The following is a 23,409-nucleotide window of genomic DNA, read 5'->3' on the forward strand; positions in this document are numbered from 1 at the left end:
TTTTTCCTCTTTTATTTTCCTTATGCTTCCCACATTTTTTAGCTAGCATGTTGTTATGAGCCTATCGAGAACTTCCCCTGACATCACTGCGCATGTGTGACAAAGAGAATGGGAGACCCGGCAATAGGTGTGTTTGAGATCCCCAGCGCCTCGCCTGAATCGTCGGCGAGACTAAGCTGCTGCTGGAGGGGGCGGAGAAAGGCGCCTGAGATGAAGGTGAACGACGAGACTGTACGAGATCAAGGAGTTGGGGGTTGAAAGTTAAGATGCCACTCCTCCTAGTATGATTTGTGCTGTTGTGTCTTTCATATTATTTTTTAACATCTTTTAGAGTAAAACAGTTAATAAAATAGCCACCGGATTCATTGCATGGGCACTGTCCCAACTAAATAAATAAAATAAAATTAAAGTTAAGTTTTAGAGACAACAATAACAAATACAACCACAGATTATTTCAAATCTTGTTTATTTTTTCATCAGTGATTCACTACCTTCCAGATAAAGTAAAAAAATACACAGATGCCCTTCATTTAGCGCCAGTTATTTCACACCGAACTACAAGAACTGTGTGGACACCGTTTCCCACAATGCATTGTTTTGTAGTCCTGAAGGCGGCCTGCAGCCAGCGCAGTACCTATTTTCTGGCTGCGCTGGCTTAGGCGCCTTGAACCCGCCCCTTTCTCGCGATACTTCGTGACGGCGCACATTTGACGTCAGTGCAAGAAACTAACCAACATGCACCGCAATCCAGGCTATCTGCACAGTGCAGACAATCTCAAACACGCCTATTAGAAAGCGCCAACCGTAGTTTTAAGATCAAAACAAGGACAAAAACAAACAAAAACTATTATTACTACTATTTTAATTAGTCGAATAATCGTGGGAGCCCAAAAACGTGATCCACATTGATTCTACCAACGTGTGTTTAGCTTGTGTATCTGTAGCGTCTCCAGTAACCATCATGCAGGATTCCTCCGCGGTACCAAAGCTGCAGTAAAAGTGTTGAACGTGGCCTTCATACAGACGCTCAAAATCGATCAGAAAATACAAAGTTTGAAAAGGGGAAAAAAACAGACAAGATTTTGCAGACCGCAGGGCATCCATCTTTCTCTTGACTGAAGAGAGCTTCAGTCACGAGGTTTTGTTTACACATTTTGTTTACGCTGGAGAGACTGGGGAGGCGGGTTCAAGGATTATGTCGTAAAATGGGTGGGACCGACAAGGAGCGAAAGGCGGAGGCTCAGAGACCGAGTCGTTTCAGTTCTGGGTATTAAAACTTCTTCTTCTTCTTCTTTTCCTTTCGGCTTTTCCCTTCAGGGGTCGCCACAGCGAATCAGTTTTCTCCATCTAAGCCTGTCTTCAGCATCCTCCACTCTAACACCAGCCACCTTCATGTCTTCATTCACTGCATCCATAAACCTCCTCTTTGGTCTTCCTCTAGACCTCTTTCCTGGCAGCTCTAGACTCAGCATCCTTCTACCAATATATTCACTGTCTCTCCTCTGAACATGTCCAAACCATCTCAGTCTGGCCTCTCTGACTTTATCTCCAAAACCTCTAACATGTGCTGTCCCTCTGATGTATTCATTCCTGATCCTATCCATCCTGGTCACTCCCAAAGAGAACCTCAGCATCTTCATCTCTGCTACCTCCAGCTCTGCTTCCTGTCTTTTCTTCAGTCCCACTGTTTCTAGTCCAAACAACATGGCTGGTCTCACCACAGTCTTGTACACCTTTCCTTTCATTTGTGCTGAAACTCTTCTGTCACACATCACACCTGACACTTTTCTCCACCCATTCCAACCTGCTTGCACTCTCCTCTTCACTTCTTTTCCACACTCTCCATTACTCTGTACTGTTGACCCTAAATACTTAAACTCCTCCACCTTCTTTATCTCTTCTCCCTGTAACCTCACTCTTCCACTCTGGTTCCTCTCATTCACACACATGTACTCTGTCTTACTGCGGCTAACCTTCATTCCTCTCCTTTCCAGGGCAAACCTCCACCTCTCTAACTCCACCTCCACCTGTTCCCTGCTCTCACTACAAATCACAATATCATCTGCAAACATCATAGTCCATGGTGATTCCTGTCTAACCTCATCCGTCAGTCTGTCCATCACCATTGCAAACAGGAAGGGGCTCAGAGCTGATCCCTGATGTAATCCCACCTCCACCTTGAACTCCTCTGTCACCCCTACAGCACACCTCACCACTGTCTTACAGCCCTCATACATGTCCTGCACTGCTCGGACATACTTCTCTGTCACTCCAGACTTCCTCATACAATACCATAGTTCCTCTCTGGGCACTCTGTCATAAGCTTTCTCCAGATCTACAAAGACACAGTGGAGCTCTCTCTGACCTTCTCTGTACTTCTCTATCAACATCCTCAAAGCAAATGTTGCATCTGTAGTGCTCTTTCTTGGCATGAAACCATACTGCTGCTCACAAATGTTCACTTCTGCTCTTAGTCTGGCTTCCACTACTCTTTCCCACACCTTCATTGTATGGCTCATCAGCTTTATTCCTCTGTAGTTACCACAACTCTGCACATCTCCCTTATTCTTAAAAATGGGCACCATCACACTTCTCCTCCATTCCTCAGGCATCTTCTCACCACCTAAGATCCTGTTGAACAACCCGGTCAAAAACTCCACTGCCATCTCTCCTAGACACTTCCATACCTCCACAGGTATATCATCAGGACCAAGAGCCTTTCCACTCTTCATCCTCTTCAAAGCCCCTCTCACTTCACCTTTACTAATCTTTCTTACTTCCTGCTCCACAACCGTCACCTCTTCTACTCTTTGTTCTCTCTCATTCTCTTCATTCATCAACTCTTCAAAGTATTCTTTCCATCTTTCCATTACACCACTGACACCTGTCACCACATTACCATTCCTATCCTTGATCACCCTAACCTGCTGCATGTCCTTCCCATCTCGATCTCTCTGCCTTGCTAGTCTGTACAGGTCAGTCTCTCCCTCCTTACTACCCAACCTAGCGTACAAGTCATCATAAGCTCTTTGTTTGGCCTTTGACACCTCTACTTTCACCTTACGCTGCATCTCCCTGTACTCCTGTCTACTCTCCTCAGTCCTCTCAGTGTCCCACTTCTTCTTAGCTAGTCTCTTACTCCGTATACACTCCTGCACCTCCTCATTCCACCACCAAGTCTCCTTATCAACTCTCTTTCCTGATGACACACCAAGTACACTCCTACCTGTCTCCCTGATCACATTAGCTGTAGTTATCCAGTCATCTGGGAGTACCTCCTGACCACCCAGAGCCTGTTTCAACTGTTTCTTAAAAGTCATGCAACAATCTTCTTTTTTCAGCTTCCACCAGTTTGTCCTCTTCTCTGCCTTTGCCCTCTCTTTCTTCATCTTCTTCACCACCAGAGTCATTCTACACACCACCATCCTGTGCTGTCTGGAAACACTCTCACCAACCACTACTTTACAGTCACTGATCTCCTTCAGATTACACCGTCTACACAAGATGTAGTCTATCTGTGTGCTTCTACCTCCGCTCTTATAGGTCACTCTATGTTCCTGTCTCTTCTCAAAGAATGTATTCACTATCGCCATTTCCATCTTTTTTATTAAAACGCGCCACAAAAATGACTTGTATTTCATAATTAATTTGTTTTTTTGTGTTCCAAAGGTAATATATGATCATATATATGGGTATAGTTTACTCTGTAAGGATGAAGAAAATCATGGTAGGGTCCCTTTAAATTGGAAATGCGTGACAGTCAAGCATGATGCTTTTTATCATTAGGATTTTGTTATGCTTTTTCTTTTACTCTCAAGGATAAACAACATTTTAATGGAATCTACACAAAAAAACTCAAAACATTTAGAATAAACTGAGTTTTTGATTGTCATTCTCCGAGTATTGAGCCACAAAAACACACAACTCAAAATCATTTTCAATTATGTTAAAATGCATTTGTTCAAAACTTTAACCACTTTAGTGTAATTTACCAAAATAACACATTTTTAGAGACTTTTATATGACTATGAATTAAAAATGCAATTTGAAAGAAATTTCTACAGAATTTCTGACAGTAGATTCAAGTTTTAATGCACATTTGTTTGACATGTTGAAAGTCATCTTAACAGAAAGGAAAACTAATCTAAGAAATAACAAATTTCTCATTTATTCAATCATAAGCATTTTTCATTAAAGCTAAAGAGCCACAATAAAGGGATAAAAGAGCCACATTTGGCTCCGGAGCTGCAGGTTGCAGACCCCTGCCCAGTGACCCCCCTCTCTGTATGTAGGCCCCCTCTTAAAGCCTGATGCTGTAATCCAAGTCTCTGAGGAGGCGGGGCTTCTTACCATGATACATGCTCGGCCTCCTCCTGAGGGTTTGTTCTTCTGGGCCGACCGTCGTCCTCTAAAAACAGAGCAGCATTCAGCCTCACAGCTCCAGAGGCAGCTTCTGTCTGGAATCATCTCTGCTATCTTTCATTTCCACTCTCTCATGACTGACTTCTCATTTGTCATTTCAGCAGCAGTTTCTTGGACAGCTGCTTACCAGAAGGGTTCACCTCGACTTCCTCCAGAAGGTTGGCTGTGGAGCTGGCGGTTCCCAATCTGACAGGTGAGTTAATTACAGTGCAGTGTTAACAATGGGTTCCTCCGTGGTGGTGGGGGTGGGGTTGGGGGCACTTTCAGCGAGGGTGGAGTGCTGTTTGGGGAAGGATACAAATGATGCTTCAGGAGCAGCCGCCTCTTTGCCCTCTCAGAAAAGGTTCTGGCGATTTCAAAGAGTTTCTTCCTGGTTGCTGCAGGAGAATTACAGTTTGATTACAAAGAGCACCTTCAAAACGACACAACCAGCAGGAACCACGGCTTACATTTGCCCATGTGTTTGAGCTTGTCCCTGAATAGGGCGTCCTCTGTCGCAGCCTCCACTGAAGCTGCAGAGCACTGGTGTCCTGCAGACACACAAACACACAACAGCACTGACCACACCAATCAACATCAGCTGCACAAACCGTCAGCAGATCTGCAGAAGCCAGAGGAAGTAGGGTGAGTGATATCTACCTGGGAAACCCTCCATGCTAGATGAGTGATGGGACTTTGCTTTCTTTGACTCATACTTCAAGCGATCTAGAACAGAGAGCAGATGTTATGGTGGGGATGACATAATGCAACATTCAAAGGCTAGCATGCGTCAGTCTCATGATGGAGGAAGACACCCCCAGATCAGCAGATTTTAGAGGCAAATATTCATTCAACTGCACACAAACTCAAACAAATTCTCCAGTGGATCTGTCTCATTTCAAACCTCTGAGCACCAAAACATGTTTTAGGTTTCTGGACTTTAATTCTCTCAACTCAGCTTTATTTATATAGCACTTTCACAGAGCAGGCAGCTAAAACAAAGTGCTGAACACCAAAGACATAAAAGACAGTCACACTAAGACAAGATAAATAGGTAAATTAGAACAATAAAAATGATAAATAAGATGATAAAGCAGTAAAATAATAGTACAAACAGAAGGAGTTTCAAATTGGGTTAAAAGCCAGGGCATAAAAATGAGTCTTTAGACGGGCTTTAAAAATGGGCAGAGACGGTGCTTCTCTGATAAACAATGTCAAAGAATTCCAGAGCCTGGGGCCAGCAACCTCAAAAGCCCTGTCCCCTCTGAGCTTACGCTTGGAGTGTCTCCAGAAGGAGCTGGTCAGCTGACCTGAGGCACCGGGCGAGCGAATAAGGAGAAAGCAGCTCAGAGAGGTACAGCGGAGAAAGACCGCGTAAAGACTTAAAAACAAATAAAATAATCTTAAAATGAATTCTAAAATGTACAGGCAGCCAGTGGAGTGATGCTAAAATTGGCGTGATGTGGTCTCTCTTACGTCCTCCAACCAAGCGGCGAGCAGCTGCATTTTGAACACGTTGGAGGCGTGAGAGAGATGTCTGGCTAAATCCAAGGTAAACTGAGTTACAGTAATCCAGGCGAGACGTGATAAAGGCGTAGATTACTGTTTCAAAATGTGCAGAACATAAAAATGGTTTCACCTTGGAGAGTTGCGGAAGATTAAAAAAGCTTGTTTTCACCACTGAGCTGACCTGGTGATCAAGCTTAAAATGACTATAAAACTTAGAAACCTAAATTAGAAACAGTTGACTTCAAAAAGTTAGTCAAGTCACCAAGATCGATTGAAGATGATCCTCTGAGATCATTTGGTCCAAACACAAGTGCTTCTGCTTTGTTCTCATTGAAGCTCAAGAAACTTAGGGCCAACCAGTCCTTAATATCTGAAAGGGATGATAAAAGCGGGCTAGCTGAAAACCGTCCATCTTTTTCAATGGCAGGTAGATCTGACTATCATCAGCTTACAGGTGAAAAGAAACCCAGTGCCTTCTCAGAATGGACCCTAATGGTAGGAGATACAAAGAAAACAGAAGTGGCCCTAAAACTGAACCCTGTGGGACTCCAAAAGACACCCCAGCTGTTCTAGATTTAAAACCATCAAGATCAACGCACATCGTCCGTCCTGTTAAGTAAGACCTAAGCCAATCTAAAGCGGTACCTCGGATCCCCACCAGGTTCTGAAGCCTAGATATCAGGATATAGTGGTCCACTGTGTCAGATGCCGCTGATAGATCTAGCAGAACCAGAACCACATGATCTCCAGCATCGGTGGCCTGGAGGATGTCGTTACTGACCCTCAGTAATGCTGATTCTGTGCTGTGGCGGGCTCTAAAACCAGACTGGAAGACTTCAAAGATGTCATGAAGACTTAAAAATTCCTCCAATTTTTTTAAATGAAAGGCATCCTGGAGATGGGTCTGAAGTTAACCAACACAGAGCTGTCTAGGCTAGGTTTTTTAAGCAGGGGTTGAATGACAGCGTGTTTAAAAATAGCAGGGAAAACACCAGTAGCCAGACTGGTGTTAATAATGGCAAGGACGGTCTGAGCCACAGTAGGGAAGACCTCTTTAAAATAGCTTAGGAGGGATGGGATCTAGGACAGAGCCCGATGGCTTACTTTGTTTAACTAACTTATCTGAAAGTGAAAGTGGCACTGACTCAAACGTTTCAAAAGTGGCTTAGCAAGGTACAGGGGTCAAGGGGTCAGCAGAAGGAGAAGTAATGGCAGCCCTTATGTTTGTAACCTTGTCAATAAAGAAATCAAGGAAGTTGTTGCACACATCAGAAGAAGCTTCCAATGACCCCGCCTGTGGAGCATTAAGAACAGAGTCTATTGTTTTAAACAGTACTCGTGCTGGTTGGAAGTGATTACATTAGACAAATACTCTTGTCTTTCTGTACAAACAGTAGCCTGAAAAGATTTACAACAGTCCTTCCAAATTTGTAGAGAGACTTGTAGCTTGTCCTTCCATCTACGTTCAGCTTTTCTGGAAGTTCTCCGAGTTTCCCGAGTTGTTGAGCCAGGGCTCATGTTTAGATCTAGGCTTTACTGTCTTTACAGGAGCCACAGAGTCCAGGATGATGGAACAGGTTGAGTGAAACCAGGAACTAAGCTCATCAACATCAGCAGTATGGGAGGGGGTAATGAGCTGGTTATATGCAAATGAGAACTCACTGGCAGAGGAAGAATTAAGAATCCTACATTTCCGAGGAGGCATGCTAGATTTGCGTGTTACAAAAAAGAGCAGTAAGAATAATTTATAATGTAAGTTATCGCCATCACACTTATCAATTATTTCTTAAATCAAAGATACCAAAACTTTTTGATTTAATAGAACATAGAATACTTCAGCTGATGTGCAAAGCAAGACATAAGTTACTCCCAGTACATCTACAACAGGGGTCTCAAACTCGCAGCCCGCGGGATGATGATTTGCGGCCCCCGTCTTCATATGAAAGATTACTGTTCGTGCGGCCCGCAAGGCTGATATGAATGACAGTTGTTGTGTGCAGAGCTGAACGTACCAATCACAGTAAGGTATATGGCTCTGGAGGACGGGACATCGGCGGGCTGTCCAGTACCTCCTCCCTCAATCAGACCTTTGCAAGCACTTTTTTCTCCTCCATGAGCAGAAACAGTCCTCGCGCGAAAGATTGACTGATTCTGCGTGCGTGAATGACGCACGTTCGCGAGCAGAATCTTCGAAGGTGTTTTCCACACTGGACGCGTGCGGTGCGTTCAAGAACGCGGTCTGCGCGGGTTGATGAACGCATGCCCAGCAGGTGTTATCCACACCGAGACGCACGCAGTAGAAGGAAGGATGCTCACTGCGTGCCTGATGTGTGCGTAGAGCTCAAGACCAGACTTAAAAACTTGCGTAGCAACGCGCGATTACGCGCGTTCCAGACGCGGAGGCCAGGAATTCTGGTGTACGCGCCTTTGCATCGACTTTTCATTGAAAGTGTGCGCTTGACTGCGCGCCGACGCAGCCGGTGTGGAAGCACCTTCAGTGAGTGTGCAGCTCTCAGCTCAGAAATAAAGGAGGAGCTGTTAATACAGACATTTAACACTGAATAAAGATAGATTTCCCCCCCTACAACTTTCTTCTTCAAATATCATTAGTATCAGTTAATTTGTTCAAGTTAAACATATATCTCCTCAAAATATTATACGTTTATTATCATTGAAGAACAATTTAAAAAAACTTCTAAAAAATGTGTTTAATTAATTTTTCTCTTTTGTATTTTTATTTTTTTTAGAATACTTCCAAAACTTTCAGACGAATTAAAAACAAGTCTTTCCTTCTTTCCCTCCACTTCTTCTTCTTCTTTTCCTTTCGGCTTTTCCCTTCAGGGGTCGCCACAGCGAATCAGTTTTCTCCATCTAAGCCTGTCTTCAGCATCCTCCACTCTAACACCAGCCACCTTCATGTCTTCATTCACTGCATCCATAAACCTCCTCTTTGGTCTTCCTCTAGACCTCTTTCCTGGCAGCTCTAGACTCAGCATCCTTCTACCAATATATTCACTGTCTCTCCTCTGAACATGTCCAAACCATCTCAGTCTGGCCTCTCTGACTTTATCTCCAAAACCTCTAACATGTGCTGTCCCTCTGATGTATTCATTCCTGATCCTATCCATCCTGGTCACTCCCAAAGAGAACCTCAGCATCTTCATCTCTGCTACCTCCAGCTCTGCTTCCTGTCTTTTCTTCAGTCCCACTGTTTCTAGTCCAAACAACATGGCTGGTCTCACCACAGTCTTGTACACCTTTCCTTTCATTTGTGCTGAAACTCTTCTGTCACACATCACACCTGACACTTTTCTCCACCCATTCCAACCTGCTTGCACTCTCCTCTTCACTTCTTTTCCACACTCTCCATTACTCTGTACTGTTGACCCTAAATACTTAAACTCCTCCACCTTCTTTATCTCTTCTCCCTGTAACCTCACTCTTCCACTCTGGTTCCTCTCATTCACACACATGTACTCTGTCTTACTGCGGCTAACCTTCATTCCTCTCCTTTCCAGGGCAAACCTCCACCTCTCTAACTCCACCTCCACCTGTTCCCTGCTCTCACTACAAATCACAATATCATCTGCAAACATCATAGTCCATGGTGATTCCTGTCTAACCTCATCCGTCAGTCTGTCCATCACCATTGCAAACAGGAAGGGGCTCAGAGCTGATCCCTGATGTAATCCCACCTCCACCTTGAACTCCTCTGTCACCCCTACAGCACACCTCACCACTGTCTTACAGCCCTCATACATGTCCTGCACTGCTCGGACATACTTCTCTGTCACTCCAGACTTCCTCATACAATACCATAGTTCCTCTCTGGGCACTCTGTCATAAGCTTTCTCCAGATCTACAAAGACACAGTGGAGCTCTCTCTGACCTTCTCTGTACTTCTCTATCAACATCCTCAAAGCAAATGTTGCATCTGTAGTGCTCTTTCTTGGCATGAAACCATACTGCTGCTCACAAATGTTCACTTCTGCTCTTAGTCTGGCTTCCACTACTCTTTCCCACACCTTCATTGTATGGCTCATCAGCTTTATTCCTCTGTAGTTACCACAACTCTGCACATCTCCCTTATTCTTAAAAATGGGCACCATCACACTTCTCCTCCATTCCTCAGGCATCTTCTCACCACCTAAGATCCTGTTGAACAACCCGGTCAAAAACTCCACTGCCATCTCTCCTAGACACTTCCATACCTCCACAGGTATATCATCAGGACCAAGAGCCTTTCCACTCTTCATCCTCTTCAAAGCCCCTCTCACTTCACCTTTACTAATCTTTCTTACTTCCTGCTCCACAACCGTCACCTCTTCTACTCTTTGTTCTCTCTCATTCTCTTCATTCATCAACTCTTCAAAGTATTCTTTCCATCTTTCCATTACACCACTGACACCTGTCACCACATTACCATTCCTATCCTTGATCACCCTAACCTGCTGCATGTCCTTCCCATCTCGATCTCTCTGCCTTGCTAATCTGTACAGGTCAGTCTCTCCCTCCTTACTACCCAACCTAGCGTACAAGTCATCATAAGCTCTTTGTTTGGCCTTTGACACCTCTACTTTCACCTTACGCTGCATCTCCCTGTACTCCTGTCTACTCTCCTCAGTCCTCTCAGTGTCCCACTTCTTCTTAGCTAGTCTCTTACTCCGTATACACTCCTGCACCTCCTCATTCCACCACCAAGTCTCCTTATCAACTCTCTTTCCTGATGACACACCAAGTACACTCCTACCTGTCTCCCTGATCACATTAGCTGTAGTTATCCAGTCATCTGGGAGTACCTCCTGACCACCCAGAGCCTGTTTCAACTGTTTCTTAAAAGTCATGCAACAATCTTCTTTTTTCAGCTTCCACCAGTTTGTCCTCTTCTCTGCCTTTGCCCTCTCTTTCTTCATCTTCTTCACCACCAGAGTCATCCTACACACCACCATCCTGTGCTGTCTGGAAACACTCTCACCAACCACTACTTTACAGTCACTGATCTCCTTCAGATTACACCGTCTACACAAGATGTAGTCTATCTGTGTGCTTCTACCTCCGCTCTTATAGGTCACTCTATGTTCCTGTCTCTTCTCAAAGAATGTATTCACTATCGCCATTTCCATCTTTTTTGCAAAATCAACCACCATCTGTCCTTCTACATTCCTCTCCTGGATACCAAACCTGCCCATCACCTCCTCATCACCTCGGTTTCCTGCACCAACATGACCATTGAAATCTGCACCAATGACAACTCTCTCATTTCCAGGGATGCTCATCATCACTTCATCAAGATCCAACCAGAACTTCTCCTTCTCTTCCAGCTCACATCCTACCTGTGGGGCATACCCACTAACAACATTGAACATGACACCCTCCATTTCTATCTTCAGACTCATCACTCTATCTGACACTCTTTTTACCTCCACAACACTCCTAACAAACTCCTCCTTTAGGATAACTCCTCCTCCATTTCTCTTCCCATCTCCACCATGATAGAACAACTTGAACCCTGCTCCTAAACTTCTAGCCTTGCTACCTTTCCACCTGGTCTCCTGGACACACAGTATGTCTACCTTTCTCCTCTGCATCATGTCCACTAACTCTCTACCCTTTCCTGTCATAGTTCCAACATTCAAAGTCCCGACTCTCAGTCCAACACTAGTGACTTTCCTCTTCTCTCTCTCCCTACGAACCTGCCTTCCTCCTCTCCTTCTTCCACCAACAGTAGTCCAATTTCCACCGGCACCCTGTCGGTGAGCACCACCGATGGTGGTCGTTGTTGACCAGGGCCTCGACCGATCCGGTATGGATTTCGTAGGTCTGATTTGCATATTTGATTTGGCAAGATTTTACGTCGTATGCCCTTCCTGACACAACCCTCTGTATTTATCCGGGCTTGAGACCGGCACAATAAGACCTTGGCTTTGGCCCCCTCGTGGCTACATTCCTTGTTTCCTTCCACAGTAGTGATGAATTCTGGCTTTCTCAGAGATTCAGTTCTTTTGCATTGGTTCACTGCAAACAGCGGCTCTTTCTGCTACCAAATGCATTTTTAGGTTGTTTTTGTAATATTTAATTTATTATCATCTACTATATAGAATTATGCACTATATCCATAACTAATGTAAACATGTTTTTATTCATATTCCCCCTAGGGGGCGCGCCCCACCATTTGTGAAACACTGCTCTAGTCAGTCAGTTAGTTAATATGTGGTTTCTTCAGTCGTCTGTATCTGCTGTATGGTCATTGTTATTATTTTATTTATTAATGATTGATTTTTTTAAATTATTTTTTTAAAATGAGTTAATTAATTTATTTAATTCATTATTTCATCTTAAAAATAAAGATATTTGAGAACATTGGAATGTTTTATCAGAGCTTTTCTTGGGAAAATCCTGATGCGGCCCAGCCTCACCCAGACTCTGCCTCCAGCGGCCCCCGATTGAATTGAGTTTGAGACCACTGATCTACAATCAATGCTTTATCACAGATTGGGTGGTTATAGTTTAAGAAAAGAAAATAATTTCAGAGTACTAAAAGCATGCACAAAAAAAGAGGTTTTGCACAAAAATAAATGGAATGAAGCTATAGAACAGTCTGAATGATGAGCTACGAATGAGCAACAGCATAAACCACTTTGAACAAAAACAGAATATTAGTCTTCCATAAATATAGTAAGGAAGAAGGTTGACAAATATAATTTAGTGATACAGGCTGTTGACTGTGAAGTATAGAATTCATATAAATTAATGTTTTGAGTGTATCTATTAGTGGTGAAGTTGACAGAGGCTGGGTGTTGGGGTCCCAGGGGAAAGATTTTGAAGGAGCCAACACCCCCGTGGTCACTTTCGCAAATCCTCTCCATGTAACATTTAGTTTCAGATGATGAAGCAGTGGGTCATTTGGGGATTTTTATCAGGAGCCTGTCAGAACTGGAAGACATTCAAAGTTATTTTGTAGAACATTCATAACAAAAACAGATATTTGATATGATGACAGAATTCCATTCACTGTGTTTTAGCAGCGGATATTAAATGAAAAAGTGTTCAAATTGGACAATTGTAGTTATTTGGTCTATATTGTGATTAGGGATGTAACAATTCAGTCAAGCCACAATTAAATTCGATTTACAATTTTTAAGTCCCGATTTTGATTTTTCTGATTTTTTTCTCAACAAAATGAATTAAAGGTATTTTAAGGCCAAGTATGTTTTCTTTCATGCTCCTTACGCCAAACTGTCTGTTTTCATACAAACAGAAAGGATTCAAATAAATAAAAAATTATACATATAACTGAAATGATCACAAATCCTTTAATACTCAGTTAATGTTGTGCTCCATGTGACGGACCGCTCCACAGCCGCGCCCGCTCAGCGCAACCCCCTACCTAGCCAAAAAAGAGCACGGCTCCAGGAAGGAGTCAGAAGGGAAACGGTCGTGAAGCTGCATGGTCACCATGGCTGTTGTCACGATAGAGTGGTCCAAGTTGCAGTAAAGTTGTGATGAAAATGTAAAGTTATGGAGGGAGGAACAGATCTCTGCTTTGCTTGAATTTGCGTTAATAGTTGCGATTGAAACATCACAAAATCCTGGATGGACTGACGTATGTGAAACTTTTAAATCCGAAGAAACTGCAGGTATTTTCTAAGAGGGGAGCACAGATGAAGAACACGCAGCCAGTCTGCTGAGCACACGCACACTCACAGGCGCACGTGAATACTCACAGCAAACCTGCATGTGAAGAAATGTCATCTGCTCTGCATTTCTAAATTCAGGCACAGGTCGTGACAAAACAATGTTTTATTTTCTGCAACAGTGAACAAGTTGACGAGTTTGAGTTGTTTTTTTTACCGATTCAGAAGAAGGAATCATTACATCCTTAATTGTGAAATATATAATTATCACCTGATGTGAAAAAACTATCGTGATACAAAAATGTTATATACCATGTCATTCCCATATAACGACAGACTCCTCTTACTCTTAAACATACTCTTCTTCAAGGGATTTCAGAAATATTTGACAGCTTTTCTTTTCCTGCAATTCCTAGTACGATGACCTACCACCTGCTATAGGATGACTGCAGAAAGCCGCTGGACTCCAGGGGGAGCACCTGTTAAAAGGGGCGGGGCCTAGACTGGGTAAGCATGTGAGCAGGGCTCATTGTGGTGAAGACAAATTTGACTGAAGCAAAGGCAGATATGCGACTCAGTGGCTTTGTTTCAGCGCTACGGATGCTCGTGATGAAACTGAGGCTTCATTAACAGACAAGCACAGATGATGGGAGCAGCAACCGACTCCATGAGACCTTCTCTGGTGATCAGCAGTTTTTTTCTGTTTTTTGTGGACCAGCTATCAGACTATGGTACTCTAGTTACAGAAGGATTACTCCTAGATCTTCAGACTGACTGTCTGCAGGGTTTTCGGTTCAACAGGAAAGTATCAAAGACCTTCAGTGGAAGATTGAAGTCGTCAGCAGAAAAATATCACCTTCCAACAGAGACAAAGAAGAGCATCTTTCTAATTCTTGCGCTAAAGGTCTCATCTGAACCCCACCACAGCTTAAGCTCCAGTGTTAACGTTCTTTGATTTACTGTCATTTTTTTAGCCGTTAACACGATTATTCCAGCTCGGGCCACTTTTACACCTTCAGAATCTGCTTGAATTATCAGGTTAATGGTTGAAAAGTTACAGCTTGTTAAAAATTTTGCGTTTAAGCGCCACTGACGATGCCTCAGGTGTTAAAGGGTTAACACCAGAGCTTTGGCTCCAGTGTTGACATTCTTATGATTACCACAACTCTTCAAGGTTTATCAGAGAAAACCTTGCGCTCATATGCAATACTTTGCAGTAATTAAGTGTTTATGCAACTAATGTAAACACTCTATATTAGAAAAGTGTTGCATAACAAAACAAAGCTGCTTTTGTCCGGGAAATAGTCCGCCAATTTACCTTGATCTTGTGAGCTCAAACAGCGAGTCTTATTGTGGTGTTGGCAGCGAGGGCTAAAACATACTGAAACACCACATTATAAAGCCCCAAAGGAATGTGTCCAGACGATGCAGAAACCAGAGGTAACCCGTTCAATCTGAACTACAGCAAAAACCTCCACATGGAGGCTTTAATGGTCGTTCCTGACAGCATCAACCTCCTCTTTCTCCTCTTCTAACATCGACTTCCTGCCTACAAAGACAGCAGCTGAAGCTCTACCTCTCTCCAAAGCAATGAGGAAGTCCCGGTTCCTTTGCAGCTCTCTCATGAACTCCTCGTTCTGTAGGAACATGGCGATGCGTTCATCCTCCAGATACTGCTTCAGTTTTTCGTCTTGCCCCACAGCTCCAGGGAGACCTCCAGTGGCTCCAGACCCAGAGTGAGATGCCCGCTGGCTTACGGAGGACATTGAAGAGGAGGAGGATGAAGGCTGAGACGGACTGCTCTGTAAGCTCTGCAGACACAAAGACAGACAAGTCACAGAGAACTGCAGTCCACAACACAGACCTGCAGGACCCAAAAGAACCAAATGATCTTCAGCACAAAACAAAACAGTTTGGTGAAAATCTAACTGACATTAGGGCTGGACATCACTGTGTACCTCACGATACAATGTGATATGCGATACATGGTTCACGATATCGATAATATCGCGATACTGCGATAATTGGTAAAAATCCTCTCTAATAACTAACATTTATATAGAAGAACATATTTTTTGTGAAAGAATATCCCCATTTATCTTTTTTAGCTTAAACAAAATCATAATAAACAACTTTTCTTATTTTGTGCAACAAATTATAGACACTTCTGTGCAACATTGCTGAAATCAGTAACACTGTCTTTGACAAGCATTAACAACTACTGAATTTGAATTATCTGTCAGATTCAATGTCAACAATAGTAAACATGATCAGCAGTGCTACTTCTTAGTGCAGAAATGTTGAAAGCAACAGAACAAAATTAAATCATTCAAGTGGCAACAGCTATCTACCTCCAAAAGAACGTCACACCAAAGGATGATGAATATAATGTGTCACAATGTGGTGTGACAGGGGTGGCCTGGTTAACATAGGAGGCAGACTTCTTTAAAGTTCAGGAACAGAGTTTTATTCACCAGTGCACAGCTCACACAAGCTCCTTCCCTCAGCCAGCCTCCCTTTACACTGAGCTTCTCCCCTTTTATAAATCTCAGCTAATTGGCTGGCCACGCCCAGGAAGGAAGTCACCTTAACCAAACAATAGAAAAAAGAAAGACAAAAGATAGAAATGTCCTGCAAACTATACATTTAAAGTCCTGTAAACAAAACAGACATAAATAAACAAACACCTCAAAACATTACAAATCAAAAAGTATGCAAACAATTTAAACCCGTCTCACTTCCTGTGCCCCACCCTTAAACAGGAAGTCACAGGCTTGGCCACCATTTTGTCCTGTGGGCATCAGGAAGATGAGGTGAGAGATCACAAAATCAATAAACAACTTTGAACATGTGCAGTCTGTTTTGTTCCTACTTGATATTTTAAAAATGTGCTAACCATAAGTGAAAAGTAGAATCAACTACTTTGTCACATAATGTTTTACAGCCTCTGTCAAAATTGACCTAATTTTTTGTGCACTTTTCCCACATTTGAAAAGGGCTGAACATCCAAAACTAAAGGCTGATTTACTCAGACTGTCACTTGAGATTATTTTTCCAATCTTTATCTATTTCCCATTTGGTCAATCAAGAGTCAATAGGAAAAAACCTTAAAACACACATAATAATTGCAATACATACAATTTTAAGTGCTTCAATTAACTAGCAACCTCCCTAATTTTACAGTGAATTTTTGTACTTTATTTTAATTACATTTTAATTTAAGTTCATACATCAAATCCTGCATTTTTTATTTAAAAATTACTTTAAATTAACATTAGCAAAAAGTAATTATATTCATTTGAAAACTTCACACCATATATTTAGCAAAGTTACACCGTACAGCAGCAGGTTAAACATCGAAGTGCATGAAAACGAAAAATCTGACCGGTACCTGAAGTACATGCAAACACTTGCAAAGCACATGCCCAGTTCCTACAGCGCACCAATCAAACAGGAGATACGCAATCGCTGTGATTCTAGCACTCAGACAAAGTGACTGCTTACCATCTGCCTCTTCTACAGATGGATGATAAATGCTGACAGGTAGACATGCTTCACACACGCGCTTCAGAGTCTGTATCTCACCGGTGCTTCTCCCGAATGAAGTGCGTGCATCGCTGCTAAATGTCTGACGAAGCGCGCCCAACTGCTCAACAGTTCCGTCACGCGACTCAGACGCTCAGCTCAGCCCTACAGCCTCGTCAAAAGAAAATATAATATCGATACTTGGTGAGAACCCATCGAGAATCGATCGCAGGACTAAATATCTCAATATATCGCAATATTGATATTTTGGCACACCCCTAATTGACATACATTTTAATTGTGGGGGATTTTTTTATTCATGTGTGTTGTGAGAACAAGCCACTAACGAAAGACTTTCTGTACTTGATCAGCTCTTTTAACCTGCAGGTTGTTAGTGAGCAGCACAACACACGAGAAAGGACACATTCTGGATCTGGTTTTAACTCTGGTTTGAAATGTCAAGAAGATTGTTGATGCCCATTTTTCTGACCATCTGCCCATTTTATTTGATTGATCTTTTCTTGCTGCCTCCAGACCCACGCGCTCCCGCCATCTGATTAACACACAGACTGCGCAATAGTTTTCAGCAGCTTTCTCATCCTCTGAGCTTTCCCTCGTCGATGTTCAATATGGAAATGTTGATCAGCTCCCGGAGGATTTTAACAGTTTGTACGGGCATGTTAAATGTTATCGCTCCTTTTAAGACTAAACACTGTAAACCGGCCCCGGAGCCTTGGATCAATGAGTACACTCACGGAGTCAGACGCTCCTGCCATCACACGGAGCTCAAGTGAAAAAAAGACCGGTTTTACGTTTCTTTAGAGACTCAGTGTATCAGTATCAGATAATCAGTGCTGCTGTAAAACATTCAAAGACCCAGTTCATGTCCAACGTTGTGTCTGAGAACATCAGCCAATCTAAGATCCTTTTTAACTCCTTAAAGTCTGTTAAGTCCTTGATTTCTCCTGCCGGACTCCCCATGTTTTACTCTGTGAACAGTTTTTAAAGTTCTTTGTTGACAAAGTCTGTGCTGTCAGGATTTTACCTTTTGCTTTTACCCTTGACCCTTCTGTTTTAAGTTCACCACCTGCTGTTTTAGAGCATTTTGAGCCTGTCACTCTTCCCCAGAGACAGTTCAGCACCTGAGTCCTTCCCACGTGTCTGTATCCCCCCCAGACTCCTGAAGGAGGTCTGTGATGCTGTAGGCCCCTAGACTGTTGGTCATGTAAACTCCTCTCGTCTTGGGCTCTGTACCAACTACATTCAAACATGCTGTTGTGCAACTTCTTTTAAAAAAGGATAACTTGGACCCTAATGTTGTCTCAAACTTTAGGCCAATCTCCAAGTTATCTTCTCTTTCTAACATTTTAGAGAAGGTCGTTTATCAACTGCAGGATCATTTAGCAACAGATGATACTGTTGAGAAGTTTCAGTCTGGTTTTAGATCCTGTCATAGCACTGAAACCGGTCTCCTCAGGGTGTGTAATGACCTGCTTTTAGCCGCTGATTCTGGGTTCTCCACTGTTTTGATTGTTTTAGATCTCACTGCTGCCTTTGACACATTAGATCACAGTGTTTTATTGTCCAGACTGGAGCACTCTATTGGTGTGCAGGGTTGGTTCAGGTTTTATCTATGTAGCAGGAATTTTTCTGTCCAAGTGGGACAGTTTTAATCATCAGAAGCTCCTCTTGAACATGATGTACCCCAGGGCTCAGTTTTAGGCCCCGTTTTATTCTTGCTCTACATGCTGCCACTGGGGTCCATTTTTAGGAAATATAGTGTGTTGTTCCACTGCTATGCAGATGATGTCCAAATCTACCTTCCCTTAAAATCTGGAGGAGCTGGATGTCTTGACAATCTGTAGAAGTGCTTAGCAGATGTAAAATGATGGATGGAACAGAACTTCCTTTGTCCCCAAGCACCGGCAATGCAGAGACACCTGATTGCAAAGAATCTAGACCAATCAGCAGGCTGGCCCAAACATTACAAGAAACAGAACCATATCAATGCAAAAGCAAATATAGGGTGTAAGCGAGATAAGGCACAACACATCTAAAATGTTTATTCTGCAATCCCAAAAATATTTATTGAAAGCAAAAAGTTTGCAAATGCATAAAAAAAAGTTTTTGAAAGCAAATATTACATATTTCTATTTGCAAATTAAGAATTTTTATTCTTATTTTACATTTTGTTTGCAATTTAGACAATTTTGATCTCAAAACTGCAACTTTTGCTTCCAATATGGTGGCACAAAAATCCCTACATACTCCCTCCTATCTGGGAGTTTAGCCAAAACTTTATTTTTGCTTTGAGTTCTGAAGAGTCTAATTCTGAGCAGAAAAACGTGAACTTTTTAAAGTTTTTTCCTCACTGCTGCTTTTCAGTTCCATCTCCGTTCTTCCCTAAAGTAAACTATTTAATAAAATAGTGTCTATATCGGCAGATAATTATTAAAAAACATGAAAATAAAACTCTTATTTAGGGAAGAAGATAGTAATTATTAGATTATTAGTAATTATTAGATTTGTCAAAAAGGCGAGGACCCGCACAAAAAACCCAAACACCACTATGAGTAAAGACAATTCTGATTGTATGCTAAGCAAAACACATTAAAGTCTATATCAGATTAAAAATGTACAATTAAAGACTTAACACATCAACATAAAGACACTTGTGGGACAAATGGTTCTGACCAGTGGCGAAGCTAGAACATTTTCTATGGGGTCGTGAGAGGGGGGCAGAAGTCTTTGAAGGGGTAGGAAATGGGAACAGCAGAGTGGAAGGTCATTTGAAATGAAAGGATCAAAAACTTGTATTTCAAGCAGTTCTATCATTGTTATCAATAAGACAACAGCAGTTCTTTTATTGGAGTTGCTATTTCTAAAGCTTAAAGAAGCTTTATTGATGATTTCTTAACCTTGTGACACCTGAATTTATTTCCAATTATGGAAACAATCTTTATGCGTTCAATAATGTTAGATAGTAAATAGTTATAATTTTAGGTTTGTTGCTAATCAACAAAAAAGAAGCTTCCACAGAATGAACAAAAGAAAACACCTGTTCCCATCTCCAATATGAGATGTTTTTATTCATGCAACACAGTTACTTCCAGGATTTCCACTCTAATGACTGAAACAACACATTATAAAAACAAATGTCAATGTAATTGTGATTGAGCTTCAATCTGTAAAATGCAATAAAACCGTTGCTGTTTTTGTGTGGGCACAGAAGAACGTTGTACTCTCCACATTTGAGTTGGGATCTTTTATTGTGAAAATCTTCAGCATTGATGCTCCTTTTTCACCTCTGGTAAGAGTCTCTCAGCATCTGTGTGGACTTCCTGTGCAGTAATGATTTAGGCTGGACCTCAAACTTCTTCCTCTCAAACTACTGTTCAATTACTTGGTTCATCAACTGAACATCCAAGGGAAAACTTTCTGCTTTCAACTGGCAAAGGCAGCAGCGCACTCTCGCATGAAGCAGAGCAGACAAGCAGAACACCACGCAGCAAAAAGATGACGTTATCACTCTCGTAATGAGCATGCGTTTTAACAGAATCAAAAAGTAAGGAAATCTCATTTCTTACATCATCTAAATCTTTTGTACACAATATGTGTACATTAGAGCTGTCAGGCGATTAAATTTTTTTAATCGCGATTAATCACATTGTCCATAGTTAACTCACAATTAATCGCAAATTAATATGTGGCCTTTTTTTAGGAAAAAAATGTGTGCTTCGTGGAATTTAGCAGTTCTACATTAATTATGAAAACAAGTATGGCAAAGTTAAGTTTTCATCAGAAATACTTTATTTTGTAACATTTTATTGAGATAAACTTTCTTAACAATAAAAGGCTGTAACATAAAATGCCTAACAAAAGCCCAAGTGCAAGTGAAGGGCATTTTAAATTCAAAACTTCAATCAACGTTCAGTAAAATAAAATAAAAAACATCAAAAATAAAATTTCCAAAACACTTTCATGTTCCGGTGCGCTTGCTGTTCAGAACGTCGGAGGTCTGCAGCTCCCGGGACGCTGCGCCGGAAGCCGGTACCACCAGACGTGGTACTGGACGCAAACCGGAGCCGGGTTAGGGTGCAGGAGCTCTCCGCGTCCTGGCGCCGGGCCGGTTCTAGCTAGCAGCTCGGTGGTTGGAGATCCGCCCGTGATCTAGTGAGAGCAGCCGGTGAGTTAGAGGGCGATGGACGCCTGCGCGCGGTATGGAAAGGCACGTTTTTTTGAAAATCTGCGATTAATGCGTCAAAAAATTGTCGGCGTCACGAACATGTCAAGTTAACGCGTAATTAACGCAAAAAATCTGACAGCCCCAGTTTACATTGATAAAGATCACAAACAAGCTGAAACTCTGCATAGCATGAATCTGTAATCAGCTGCTGGTCTGGGAGGGATGCATCCTCACTCCCCCACAGACACACCTGTCCTCAGCTGGAGCGCTGCACCGCGGTCCACGCGCTGCTTTCTACAGAAAGAAGCTACATTCATTCATAAAACAATAATAGTCAGAAATCCCATATTTCCCTCCACAATAATACTAAAATGACTGTAAATAATCTGTGGAAGAGCAGATCCTAAACAAAAAAAACAAAACGGAAAAAACGTGCGAGCGTTGAACAACGTTTAGATGTGGCGCCGCATTTTCTTTGTATCCTGCTGTCACGACAAACCCAAATCATCAAATATTTGAAAAAATATTAATCATAAGTGCTCCACTGCTTTGTGGTAATAATTATTCATTGAGTATTTATATATTTTATCTTTGTAAAAACATTTTACAAGATTGTCAGCCTAAAATGATGTTTCAGCAAAAGTTGGTCTTTGTAAACAAGAACAGGGTGGAGCTCCGCCTCTGACTGTCCTATGAGAAACTAATGCTTGAAAATGATTCCTAACTTTCCTACTGAAAGTTAATGACCGGGACTGGAGGAATACAGATAGTATTTTGGTGTATTTTGAGCAAAATCCATTTGAGACAGAATGCCTCTGTCAGCATCAGCATCAAGTGGTCTTTGTCATTATTGAGTCAAAATTTGGGGCGGCAAGGGGGGGCAGCCTGACATTCAGCAGCATAAACCCTGGTGTGAGCAAAGTTCTCAATGAAGAAGTGAAAAGCAGAGTCAGGAGCAGATATTTACCCCCCCACACCCCACACACACACGTGAAGAATGTCCTGGAACAAATGAAGAGGCCACAGCCCCCAGGACTGCCTCAGTTTCCTTCCCACAAATACCTCTGCTGAACTTTTCCCAGCTATTACCTTGATGCTGTCCAACTGCTGTGGCAGGATCCTCAGAAAATCATCTGGAAGATTCCCGAGCAGGGGGGGGTTCCAGGTCCTGTAGCTCTTGGCCTGCTGATTTCCTCCTGCTTCAGGAGCTTCAAACCTACGAGAGTTCACCAGCAAACACTGAAAGTAATCACCAGAAACGTAAAAGCAGCACCAAGAACCTTCATAGACATGTTTATGGTCTCATCCATGAAGTTTCAAATGAGTGCTTACACACCACTCAGTCCTGGGTGTGCCACAAAGCTCAATGCTTGAGGTCTTCCTTTTCTGTTTGTATACTTCAGGTTTAGAAACAGAAGCAAAGTTTAATGGAACTAGACACAAACAGAGGCCAACAAATGAATTGGGAGTTCCCAATTTTGTATGTTCTCCCACTTAAAAAGATACCCATAGAAGAGCAAAATTGAAGATGAGATCTCGTTTCTGTCTCATTTAAGTCTCCTAGACATGAATGAGAACTGTTTGAGACAAAACAGGCTTTCTCACTCTTCTCGAATGTTTCTCCTGAGAAATAAGTCTCACAGTGAGCACTGTCTGAGATCTCAAAATTATCTCACAACTGTCTCTTCTTCAGATCTCAGTTAAGAGAAAGATGAGACGATGTCTCAATTTGTTCTCTTTACTTTCTCAACTGTCTCAGTGATTTGAGAGCCATCACTGGTTTTCAGGGGAAGGGGAAAGGAGCAGTAGTGGGAGCTGTGGACCGAGCTAACGAGTTCAACCAGTTTTTCAACAGGTTTGACTCCAGCTCCTACTCCCACTGCTGCCCTCCCAGTCCTCCACTGAATGACCATCGCTCTCCTTCACCCCACCCAGTCCCCCTGTCACCTCTGGAGTCTTCAGCCCCCTCCCCTCAGCTGACTTCAAGCACCAACTCCACAACACCCCCCACCCCCCTGACTGGACTATATATCACATCCAGCCAGGTGAGGAGAGAGCTGGAGGCTAAACAAAGAGCTTATGATGACTTGTACGCTAGGTTGGGCAGTAAGGAGGGAGAGACTGACCTGTACAGACTAGCAAGGCAGAGAGATC

At 42.5% G+C, this 23,409-nt stretch overlaps 1 protein-coding gene across 1 annotated transcript in view; it reads right to left on the minus strand.

Annotated features, from left to right (window-relative positions):
* Positions 1 to 23,409, minus strand: part of cuedc1b (CUE domain containing 1b) — a 34,704-nt gene that overhangs the window by 4,292 nt on the left and 7,003 nt on the right. Inside the window, exons 3-9 of the mRNA XM_036215611.1 lie at positions 22,345 to 22,471; positions 15,121 to 15,355; positions 5,062 to 5,127; positions 4,872 to 4,952; positions 4,721 to 4,799; positions 4,550 to 4,608; positions 4,351 to 4,408 (exon numbers count right to left, since the gene is read on the minus strand). Coding sequence (XP_036071504.1) covers positions 4,351 to 4,408; positions 4,550 to 4,608; positions 4,721 to 4,799; positions 4,872 to 4,952; positions 5,062 to 5,127; positions 15,121 to 15,355; positions 22,345 to 22,471 — 705 coding nt within the window. The remainder of the gene's footprint in view (positions 1 to 4,350; positions 4,409 to 4,549; positions 4,609 to 4,720; positions 4,800 to 4,871; positions 4,953 to 5,061; positions 5,128 to 15,120; positions 15,356 to 22,344; positions 22,472 to 23,409) is intronic.

The sequence above is a fragment of the Oryzias melastigma genome, linkage group LG15 (genome assembly GCF_002922805.2).
Source record: "Oryzias melastigma strain HK-1 linkage group LG15, ASM292280v2, whole genome shotgun sequence".
NCBI lineage: Eukaryota > Metazoa > Chordata > Actinopteri > Beloniformes > Adrianichthyidae > Oryzias > Oryzias melastigma.